Here is a 12,304-nt window from a genome sequence, read left to right as displayed (position 1 = left end):
AAAACAAAACTTCTCTCCCTAAAACAGAAGTATGAACATGGCATTTGTAAAGAACATCATCTGAGCAGGGGCCTTGAGTAACTCTTTGTGTTGGAAATAAAACACCTCAAAGAGAGAGTAAGTGCAGGGCACAGAAACAGAATTTACAGTTGATGTGACAGTGATTTACTCCCACAGAAATATTCATCTTACCATATGTAGCCAGTATTGTTTAAGTTCCAGGGAAGCTCCCTTAAAAAGAGCCTGAGACCCAAGAGAGTTGCTGTGGATAAGGCAGGTGCAATGCACAAGGAGTGGCATTTCCACACCCACTGCAGGGCTGGTGCCCTGGGATGTGCTCTGTGCCTCCTGTTCCCCTGCACTGGGGATGTCATTATGCAACCCAATGCAATTGTAATGAGTTAGCAGTGAGGAAGGGAAAAGAAAGAAATGGAAAACACAATTTGTTTTCTTTCCAGTACAATATTTCTGTAATCTTCCAAATTGTATCAACCTCTCCTGGACTTTTTTCCCATTTTAGCAAATTTCCAATACAAGCAGGAGAGGCAGCATTAAGAACCTAACTGGGACAGCCAAACTGTCCCAGTCCTCATTCCTGTTACTGCTAAGAGAAGATGCCAAAGAAAACTTGCAGCTACTCCCATTCCCACTTCAAACATTCTTGTCCCACAGAGATGACTTAGATTAGTCATAACTCCCAAGAAAGGTGTATTTTTGGTTAGCTGAGACATGGTGCAAAAAGATCTATCTTATTTTCCATCCTTCAACAGCTCTGCCTTTTGCCTTCAGAAATATGTAGCAGCTTCTAAAGAAGACACATTAGTTAATTCCCTATTTTATTATAATAAACATGGTTTTTTAAGTATATTAAAGAAGTTTAAAATGTTATAGAAGTCGGCTCAAAATTGTGTGGTGCTCTGCAATTCTTTCTAGCTACATTTTTACTTGATTATTTCAGAATCCTATTTTTTCCCACCTGCCATGTGCAACAATTACTGTTCCATGAACTCAGAGAATTTGTTATTTGGCAAAGCTTCATTAAACATGTATATGAGGGAAAGTGGTTGTAAATTGGTGCCACTAATGAAGGGCTCTTCCTCTTCTGAAGAGAAGAAAGCCCACAACTCACATTTTCTCAAATCTTTATTTCATTCTGCACAACAGTTTTTATTTATCCCCATTAATGAAGGGGAAAAGGACCATGATTAATAACATTAATTATATCAAAGTGAAGGAACATGGTACAGTGCCTGGTAGAGTCTTTTTTTTTTGTTCTTTTTTTAAGAAAGTCTCAGTTTATTGGACTCCATCCAATTCCTGCATTAACATTTTACAGCAGAAACTCAGCATGTGGAAAATGTTTAGGTTACCCTCCTGCCTTAAATGGCACAGCTTTAGAGTCATCTAAACAAATTCATGAGCAGCACCAGACATTTCTTTTATACATCTTGGGATAACTGTAGGTGCTGGCCAACTGATGAAGGACAAGGAAATCTAACCACTGGAAGCTCTAGGTGTTCTTTACTGGGGGCAGAAAGGAGCCATTCCCCTTTCCTGTGCAATCCTGAGGTCCAAAATCTTCCCCTCAACCCAGTGTGGAACTGCAGCAGCTGCCCCTGCACTCCAGGCACAGCTCACAGGCAAAGGCAGCTTAAATTACCCGAGTGAAATGCATCTGCATCAGAAATATCAAAGAGGAGAATCACAGGGGTAAATTCAGGGAACCCTCATTTTCTCACACAAAGCAGGCTCCTTGAGAGGAGAAAACAGTAAAACTGTGCTTCAAAACAGTTTTGCAATCAGAGCTGCTGCTCCTTCCACCATCTGTTACCACCATATCAGCTCTTTGGAAAACAAGTTGAGCTTTGCACACAGAGCAAAGGTTGCTAGGTTTCCTTTAAGCAATGAATAATGACATGTTCTCTGCACAATTACTGTACTCCCTGAGAACAGCCTTCATTTTCACAGAATTTGAAAAGTAAATCTGTTAATAACCTTAGGAATTAATATTAATTAAACAGAACTTCTTCCAGAAATCTAGCAAAATCCACAAGATGTTCTTTTTCCTTTTGATTTTGAAGAATACTATTAACTGTTCAAACTTCCCACATCAGAAAGCAGTTTTGCATTATGCTCACATACTCTGTTTTAACTTAGAATTCTTTTTTTTTTTTTTGCTAAAATTGACTCTTTTGGCAGATGCCAAACCCCAGAATAGTTTCCTACTAGGAACAGTAGGAAGCACAGCCTTCTACACACCATCTGTATCTCCCAGTCCCACTGGCAGCAAGAAGCCTCCAAACCCTCTCTCTCAGTCAACAGCCATTTTGGGAATGATGCCTCTTTCACTCACCTCCCTACTCTGACTGTGCATCTACAATCTAGCTGAGATTTACATTATTGTTACAAGTATTACAATTTAGGGATAAGAGAGGTGAAATTTGCCACCAAAAGTGAGTTTTTATTAGATTGCTACACTGGAAAAATATGGACAAACTCACCAGGTCAAGTTAAGGATGCTTTCCAGTTTTGTTGCACTACTGTCCAAAACTCACACAGCATCCCTGGCACAGGGTAACCAAGGCTGCACACTAAATCCTCTGTCTAAAGAGGGATGTTGACATTTTGAAACCATCTAGTAAATTACAGACAGGTGATGCAATGCACAATTTCTGCTCAGTACTCATTGACACCTTTTAAACTTGATTTGACAATGCTGATTTGTAAAATCAACATCCAGTTTCTGAAAAGGATGTGCATTTTATAACTCCCTTTAAATCCATCAAAACTACAGTGCATTAACATTATGTGTGAGCCAAAGCTGCAGCTGCAGAGGAGCTGAGGCTGCTGAAATCTGCACCATGCTCCAGACAGAACTGTCCAAGCCAGCTTTTCAGTGCCAGTCACCAGCACAGGGGCTGTGCCAGGCCCCCTGCCCACCTCTGTCTGCAGCTGAGCAGCAGCAGAGACAATGGAAGTTATAAAACTACAAAGTGACTCCAGGGCTCTTCAGCATTTTAAATGAATGTGAAATGCCAGGCTGGAACAGAGAGTCTCAGCAGAGTCTCCCAAGGGCCCAGACTGTCAAAGTATGAAAATGGATTGGCTGATTTATGTATTTGCTAACTTCTCCTCTGAGTCTTTATGGCAACTAGGAACAATGGTTTAACACTTCAGACATGAAACTGTCATTTAGCTGTGACATTTCCCCCCTTCATATATGCTGGGTTTTTGTGTTTTTCTTACATGCCAATGAGACCCTCAGATCAGAACACAAAAGCACTGGTAGAGCTTGAGGAGCTCCAAGTGCCAAATGCAAATTAGTCCATTGCAGAAAATGGACTTCACACAATGGCTCCTCACAACTAAGCCATCCTCGTGTCTTCATCCTGCCCTGGAAAGCAGCAGCCTCTAAAGATGGAAAAACCAGTCTGGTCTCTGTCAGGAAAATGCCAGCAGCAGCACCTTTTGTGGCAGACATCCTTAGGAGGAGAGCAGAGGCAGACTTCCTTTACACAGATAGCTGTTGGGTAGCATGAAACTGTGCTAAAAGCCTCTGTAATTTACTTCCAACTTGGCTTCTTGGTTGTGACACCCTAGGTGCTAAGCCACAATCAAATCACTTTACCTTCCTGTACTTTAGTTTCTCCTTCTATTAAGCACATATTGACCTTTCTTCATTATGCACTCTGAGACATAGGAATGAAAAGCAGTGGGTAAGAGCTGATTGTTATTAGAGCTACTAATAATAATCCTTGAGCTCTGTAAGTCTCTCAGGTGAAATAATTTTGTATGACTAAGCAAATCTCTCAAATCCTTCCAAATCTCTACCTGAACTTTACAATCTAGATAGTGAAGACAGGGCAGGGAAGACAAGGGCAATGGAAATTAATTTCTTATTCATGGGAAACAGAACCCATTCTAAAATAAAAAAAATGTGCAAAACACTTGTGCCAGGCCAGTAGGGATCTGTTTTGTATCAGACTCCCCCAAAGCAGTTTTGTCATTTTCAAATTGCTTCAACTTTCTTTAAATATTTAGTTCTGAGACCTTTATCTCCCTAACAGTTCTATTTGTAGTAAGGAGACAATCCTACTTACTAAAAAACAATCAGATTCTTTCTCTGAACGGTCTTCTGAATTTAGATGTTGGGTGTTTCTTAAGGTTCAGAATAATTGGAATAAAGGCTTCATCTTTCCCATGAGTGGAAGCATTAACTGGCTTTATCCATATTTTCAAACATATGAGCCTTCTCCCCTCAATTGCTTTGCACAACTCTTGGCTTTTAACCAACACAGAGAGCAACTGCTCTTTTACTCAGAGATGGAAGCTGTGCAAGGAGAACAGTTTTTGCAAGTATCTTTCCAAAACAAAACTCAATTGATGCCTTTTCTACTTTAGAAATGGGAACACTGCATTCCACAGGAGTCAGGAACTTAAAAGCCCAGGGTTTGCACAGGACAGAGGCTCTGCTCCATGCCCCTGTGGAGGGGGAAACAGTTAGGACACCCCTGTTCTGCAAGGCTCTCTTACTTTCTTTAAAACCAGAGAAACTCTGTGTAGGACTGGCTGGTATTAGGGACATTCAGAATTCTGTAAGGGCCAGAAAAAGTCCCACCTGGAAGCAGGGAGATGAGCTGTCCCTCGGGATGGCAGAGTGCTGGCCAGAACAGCACCTGCACCCAGAGCTCTGGTACCCTCTGCCAGCTTCTGTGGAACAGCTCCAGGCTTCTGAACTTACTGCACTGGTTCCTGCTGACTTCAAAACCCAGCCAGGCTTTCACTTACTGCATGTAGTTTTTGTCTCTGGAGTCCACACCCACCCAGTTGCTGACTAAGCACCACATCAAGAAAGACAGCCTCTAAACCTACTTTATTTCAAAGACAAAATTAAGTAATTATTCCTACTCTATGTTGTTGCTGGCATCAAAGAAATGAAATATGCGCAATTGGTCATTTAATGTATGATTAAGAGAGAAAGTAAATTCATGTTAAAATACACTTAGAATGAAAAATATTTTAGGTATGAAAAAAAGTATATCAGAATGACACAGACAGGAGGAAAAGCAGTCTTATGTCTGGGCAGAACTCTGTTATGTTCAAACGAATGGAGTCATCTTTGGAACTCTGTAATAATTGGCCTCTATTCCCTGCTCAACCGTAACATTATTTAACAACTTGGTTCCATAATTAAGTTCATCTTCCCAGTGGAATCTTGAAAAGAGGCTTAATTTTCTGCAAGAGAAATGGAGACATTGCAGCCTGCCTAGCAGGGTGGCAAATCAATGACTCAGCAATGGGCAGTTACAAACAGATTGGTTTTAATCTCTTAATCCCCAATATTTGCATATGTTCAAGGGTAGTCTTTGTGACCCCAGAAGTATTTATACTGCCCAAGATCTATGTTTATTTTTTGCCCGCAGCAATTTGTGATGAAAAAATAAATGGTTTTTGTTTATAAACACATAAGAGTGCAACATAGAGAGTTTAGACCCAGATTTGGAAACCTGTATTCAGATAGGGATTGGCTTTTGCTTATGTCAATGTACCTGAAATATTGAAGTATTATCACAACCAAAATTCTAATATTTGGGGGTTTTCTTACACAAGTCATGGTACCAAAAGTTTTTGCTTTGGTTAACAACTACAAATGGAGTACAAAGCCTCCCACTGATCCCTGTTTACAATCCATATTCTTAATGGTTGTTAATGGCTTTTGTTCAGGACTTGTGATTAGAAAGTACATATAATTTGAGCATCTGATGTACTTTGCCAATGTTAGAAAATAAATTCAGGATTTAGTTAGTGAAACCATTCTAAACTGTGATTAAATAATAAAATCTGAAATTCAGTATTTTGGACATTTTCAGATCTTTCTAGGTTTGCATCTACAGACTTGGATCTTTGGCAAAAATTTTTGGTTCTTGATAATTGACAAATTAGAAAAGCCCACTTTCCAGTTTAGAAAGAGCACAGATAATCCCAAGAGCTAAGCATGAACAGCCACTCGGTCTTGGAAAAGCGAATGCAGACTTTCTGCTTTTCATGATTTACAGACTTACAACCCCAGGCTTCCTGTCCTCTCTACCATCAGTTAATTTATGTAAACTGTGTTAATAACACAAAAAAGCTCTGCGCTCCCCAGTGTCCCAGGCATGTTTGTTTTGTTTATTCCTCTTCATATCTCTCCTTACTAATTCTTTTGCAAACAAGAGCGCAGAGTAGCCATACCTTTCACTGTAATTCTTTCAGTTTTATTATACTGACATTTAGACATTTCATTGTCTTTTGATTGCCAGACAAACACACAACGAGCACAAGCTGGTTTCCAACAGTGATGCTCATTGTACTGTACTCATGTTATGAGGCTTAGAATTTATGCATTTTCCTACAGAGATTTCCATAAAGAAAGAAATTCAAATATCATGAAAATCACTTCAAATTTTGAGTCTTGAAATTATACTTGAGTTCTACCTCCAAAAGTCCCTCATTGTTTCAGACACATCCATCATTTATAGGCTACAAATCCTATAAAGATTATATCTATAATCCATTACATTATATCAGGAAATCTAAATCTGAATATTGCCTCTGTTGCAGTCTAAAGAAATGCTAAAATAATGTAACTGTATAACTTGCCACATATACAGAGTCAATACTTACAGCTTCAGAAAGGCTCTTACCTTGAGAAACAAGGCTCCCTTGGAAGCCAAGGAGTCCATTCCTCTTCCATTGGGGTAACAGTGATAGGCAGCATCCATAACAGGATAGCGGCTGGCAAAAAGTAGACCACTGTTCACAAACTTAAAGCTACAGCAGCTGTGGCAGCTGTAGACCCCAACATCATAGACGATGTATTCAAAATAGTGATGGAGCTGCTCTTTCAATTTCTCCGCAGCTCTTTTGTCAAACACTTCCTGCAAGCACAGAAAGTCCAGGTTGGCAGGGAAGAAAGCAGAGATCTCATGATCAAAGGTCTCATCTGTGTGTTTCTTTTTCCGCACTGAAGTCTTCTTCATGATTGAAGCTTTGTAGAGGAGCTTGTTGTTGACAGTGCTTTGGTCCACTGTACCATCTCCAACACGGACTTTGACTAGGGACTCTCGTGAGGCAGAGCAGCTGTCTAAACTCCCAGAATCTCCTTCCTTCTGTTTGTGGTTTGGTGTTTTTGACACCTCTGCATCACCTTCCAGTGAGGGCTCTGCTGGGCCACTGGCATGAGCCTGGCCATTGATGGTGTCTGCTTCTGTGTCTGACATGTGGCCATTCTCCTCTCCATTGATACGGACAATGCAAGTGTTTTCTTCCCCCTCGTGTGGCTCTCCACTTCCACCTTTATCTTCTCTGTTCTCCTCGCCGTTGTTTGAGCCACAGTTGTCTCCTTTGTACTCCATTGATGTTGTCCTTTTGATGCCAGCATTAACAGTGCGGTTGTCTCCAGCCTGGGGGGAGACCAGGCTGCTGAAACTCGCTGCACTGATGGATGTGTTGGTAGGAGAATCTATGTATATTTTAATCTGTGGCCTGCTCGCCCCATTTCGGATCCTCCGGCCGATCTCCTTAGCCCTGGCCTGTGTATTGAAGACGTTATTAAATCTTGCCAGAGAATCAGGCAGCAGGCAAACATTGGCACTGCCAAAGCAGAAGCTTTTCCCAGTCCCTGCTGCCTTCCATTCAGTGAGCAGTGTGGCTCCATTGGCGTGGTTCTTGTCTTTCAGCCTGGAGTAGATATAGGGCCTTCTGGCTGACTGCAGAGGGGACCAGAGCAAGAAGCCAATCAAAGCAAAAGGAAGAGAGGCCACCAAGAGTGCCAGGTAGATGGGAGTGGTGATAATGATGCAGAGTGCGTGAAAATAGCATGGGTCATCTGCTCTTTGACGTTTTTCATAGGTGGTTGGAACAAAAGAGCCCACGAGCCTGTCTGCTAGCCAGTAACATGGGAAAATCAGGCCCCAGGAAAAAGAATGCAGAACTGACAGAAAGCTGTTGGGAAATGGAGAAGTGTATAAAACCATTGCAACTCAGTTATGACAACACTTCAGGGCCTACTACATGATGTCACTGTGTCAAGCATCCATAAGAACACTGGGAGAGGGATGGGGAAAAAAGGTCTGGTCAGGAGATTGTTGGGTTTTTTTCCAGTGAGAGTCAATAACAAAACTTTAAGAGCACCATTTCACTGTGTTGGAGTAAAAATGAAACAAGGCCACTGTTTTTGTCTGGCTTTTTGGCATCTGTATTTGTCAAAGGATGTCATTGTTCACTGGGGGCTGCCATAATGAAACTCTCCAGAGGCAAAACAGAAACCTGCAGAAACAAAAGACAAAACATATTGGAAGTTTAAGTAGCACTTATTGGAAGTTAAAGCAGATTGAGTTTTTCTCAAAACAATTAAAGACTTATTATATTTATTGTATTTAGATGGAAATTGGAAAGGTTGGATCAAGGGAGAAATTGGGAGTTTTTTGTTTTGTTTCAATTATTAGCTCAGCATAACTTCACCAATCTTATGCAACATGTTTGAGTTCAAAGAAATAAGGGACAAGTCAAGTGCCAAATAACAAATGCTTGGCATTTACTCAGTGCCAAAGGCATTTTGGGATGTTGATAATAGGGGGGAGCCTGGCAGATTTGTTTTTCTGGATGATTTTTAGGTTCCTTCAGTAAAAATGCTCAAAAGTCACTCTGGCATCCACGCATCAGATAGGAAAAAAATTAACCTAAAACCTATGCAATTATGTAATTACCATTAGAAAAGAAAAATCTCTAAAGAAGTTATTCTGTTCTTCTGGGTGCTTAAAATGCTTTATAAAAGCCCTATTTACATAATCACTCAGCAGACCAGAAAGATTCCTGTTTACAGCAGTGCCAAGGGTAAACAGAACGTTGTGTTTGGGATCTGTGAAGTGAGGACAGACTGCAAGCCCTATATTCCAACTTTCAGGCTGACAGCCTTCCTGGTGAAAGGTGTAGCAGTGTTGCAGAATATAAGGTCAATTTGACTCTTACTGTTTTAAAATAAAAGACCAGAAGAAAATGCAAAAGCACAATGGATCCATTAAAAAATTGCCTAATTATGTCTTCAATAGGTGTTTCCTTGAGCATATGATGACAGGATGTTACAACTCCCTGAGGAACATGAAACCAAGGGAGAGTTTTGTAGGTAGAGCAGTCAATGCCTGCTTGGTGATGTGCTGAAGTAAAAAAAAACAAAAAAACCAGAATCAATTCAATACAACTCTTGCCAGTTCTATTATGGACTGCAGTATCGATAATCTACAAGATAAATCTACAAGATAAAGCTGTCCAGCAAACCATGAAACACCCAACTAAAACAGCTTCACAAAAGCCATTATCCAGATTGTGGAGACATACTGTGTAAAAGGAATTCATGCTTACTGCAGATCCAACATGCTACTGTGTATTTGTAAAAATGGAAGAAAAATTAATGCAATCACAAATCTTTCCATGGGATAAGATTGCACAGCCCATGTCATGAAGCAGATTGGTTTGGACTAAGGTCTGTTTTAACAACTTTTAGCAAGAACGTGATTCTCTGTAAACACTAAAGGCTGTATGATGGTTCAAGGCCACATTGGTGACTCCTACACTTCCTTTGCCTTAAAAAGGGAGAGTATCTTTCAAAATCAGGAGGATTTTTGACCAGGTGCCAGCTGCATTTCTCACTACCAGCCTGCTGGAGTGAGGAGGCAATAATGTTTTGAGTACACACTTGTATTCCATGCATTTTATTCCATGAATTCTAATAGAATTCCCACAACTCATTACACAGAAGCACAAAAACCCTGGTACCACAGCAAGCTTTAAAATATAATAGCTGGAAAAAAGGGAAGAGGGTATAAAAGGAAGAGCTGGATGTCCTTTAAATTTTTACATGTTGCAGACAGAAGACATAGACATGCCAAGGTCCTAATTAAAAACCCTCTTTTTGCAAGGAAATGATTATCCTGACTTACTAAACTTCCAGATGAAAGCAATCACAAAACTTGCCAAAGCTCTGTCACAGACTCTCTGGCACACACGTAAACTGGAACTAAGTTTCCTACTCCTTGCTAGAAAATCCTATGCATGCTAGTGCCTCAAAGCCACCCCAAAAAAGAGAATTAAGAGGGTCATGAGAGGCAGATTTTATCTCAGCAAGATCTTAAGGGGTGAGGGAAGGCACCATGTGAGTCAACAGGAACTTGGAAAACATGACGTCAGTCACATCTCTCCTAATGCAACGGTTTAGATGGAGCCTAAAGCTAAAGTGCCTAATTCCTTGTGATGAAGGGTATTACTTGGTAATCCAATGCTTTATTCATAGGGGTTTGGGAGATTAAGGGAGAATTTAAGATATTGCAATGAAACAGATATTTTTGTATGCTACAAAGACGTAAACGGCAGCGTTGTTTGGTGGTTTTTATTACTCTGTGAGTGTTTGAAGGCTAAAAATAGACTTTATTTAATTTTTTTTATGGTGGCGGTATGGAACATCTCAACTTTAGTGATAACAAGACATCAGGCAGAAAGGTTTCAAAGATTTTTATGATCATAATTATGCCCAGAAGTATGATGGAGACATCATAGATCAAAAGAGATGTTTCTAGCTCCAGCATTGCTTGCAAACTAAATAAAGGACAATACAAGTCAACAAGTGATAGGAGAAACAGAAGAAAAACAACAAATCTTACAATAATCATGTTATGAGAACAGTCTAGAAATGGTCAGAAAAGTTTTAACTTCCTTTTGCTTAGAAACTAAAATACACTTTCAAATTCAGACAACTAAACTTTCTTCAAAAGTGATAGTAATATCACCTATATACAGTAAAAATACAGTAAACTGTATTTTTAAAACTATAAGTAAATCACTGGCACAGTGATTTATTTAAACTGTTATTTATTTAAAAACAGAATAAAACTGAAGTGGCTAACTGATTTGGAAAATTATCCTATGGGTAACTTCACATCATAATTTACATATATTCATTAAAAGTAGTGTTTCTTGAATCCTAACAGTTGGTTTCCAGTGAAGATTGTAGCAATATTTATCTAAAATTAATTCTAGAAAAGCAGTTTATTTAGGCTGTGGTTTTACCTTGATTTACTTATTGTCATTGTAATTTCAATCAAAGAAAACAGTCTTACAAAAATGATCCCACTAGACCATGTGAAACCACAAAAATTAGTGCTTGTAACTGAGCACAGGTGAAATGAAGATCTGGGGTAACTGAGGGAATTCTCACTCAGGCTCTCACGTCATTCAGACTTATTAGACAAACCACAACTTAATTTTTGCTTTCCTCATTGTTCTCATCTGGTTTTCCTCCCAGACACACTTCATAAAATCTTCCTTCCTTTATTCAGTGTTGTTCCCCTGATTATTCTTATACATGCTTTTAATTAGAGTCTAGTTCAACGGCTAACTAACCTTCTGGAAAAAAAACCACTCCAAAAGGCCAAACCATGTGAACTGCTTTCCATGCTTGATTACAGGGCTGTAATTACAGAGATGCAGCCATCTCAAGGGGTCAGTGGCTCTAATGAAGATGTTTCCTTGTTCCCCTGTGATCACTTCACAGCCTGATGTTCTATCTGAAATCCTTTCATCCTGGCTGGGACTCGTTCCATGAAAGAGTTCACCATGCAGGCGAAGGGAATTTAGGTAGAACTTACTGGCTCGCCTTAACTTCCACTTAAATCAGTAACAATTTACAGCTTAGGAAAATCTTTGTAAAAACTTGGGGAAAACATGGTTCCTCTTTGGTATGAGAAGCTGAATTTGGTGAATCACTGCTACTGATGAATAAAGCAGAACCCATTCAAACTAAGGATTTGGCAGGAGGAGAAGGGAAGGAGGACAATGTTTTTGCAGACTTGCCATTGCAACATTCATTTACCAGTTTCTGCCTAAACTCTCTCTCTCCTTTCTAAAGGTCATCAAACACTGCCAGGCTGCTCTGCACCTTGTCTTTGTCCATAGGCAGCCAACAGGCAAGAATCAGCATAAACAAGATGTCTAACTTAATTGAGCTAACCTGTAAAAAATAAAATACTAAGAAGTGTGAATTTAAAGTCTCCCTGAATAGCAGAAATGTCAGCCATTAAGCAGATGTCTGCAGTCAAAAACCCCAAAGCACCCCCACAAGTCCAGGGAGCTGCTCAAGCCTCTGGCATATTCAGGGAGTAGATTTGGGATGATGCAATCTGTACTTGAAGCAAGGAGGTGCTAAATTTTCTTAAGGAGCCCTTGGAATCTCAGTGATGCCTCTGTCTGAACGTCTCCAAAGCTTGGAGGAGAT

The 12,304-nt window shown here is 40.0% G+C and overlaps 1 protein-coding gene across 1 annotated transcript in view; it reads right to left on the bottom strand.

The window, feature by feature from the left end:
• SMPD3 (sphingomyelin phosphodiesterase 3) overlaps positions 1-12,304 on the bottom strand; it is a 104,059-nt gene that overhangs the window by 27,500 nt on the left and 64,255 nt on the right. The window contains exon 2 of the mRNA XM_071440434.1: positions 6,684-8,307. Coding sequence (XP_071296535.1) covers positions 6,684-8,015 — 1,332 coding nt within the window. The 5' untranslated portion in view covers positions 8,016-8,307. The remainder of the gene's footprint in view (positions 1-6,683; positions 8,308-12,304) is intronic.

This window comes from Agelaius tricolor, unplaced genomic scaffold (assembly GCF_023055355.1).
Source record: "Agelaius tricolor isolate 1412-34295 unplaced genomic scaffold, bAgeTri1.0.p SCAF_15, whole genome shotgun sequence".
NCBI classification, from domain to species: Eukaryota; Metazoa; Chordata; class Aves; order Passeriformes; family Icteridae; genus Agelaius; species Agelaius tricolor.
The sequence above is the reverse complement of the archived record's forward strand: the minus strand, read 5'-3'. Positions and strand labels throughout refer to the sequence as shown.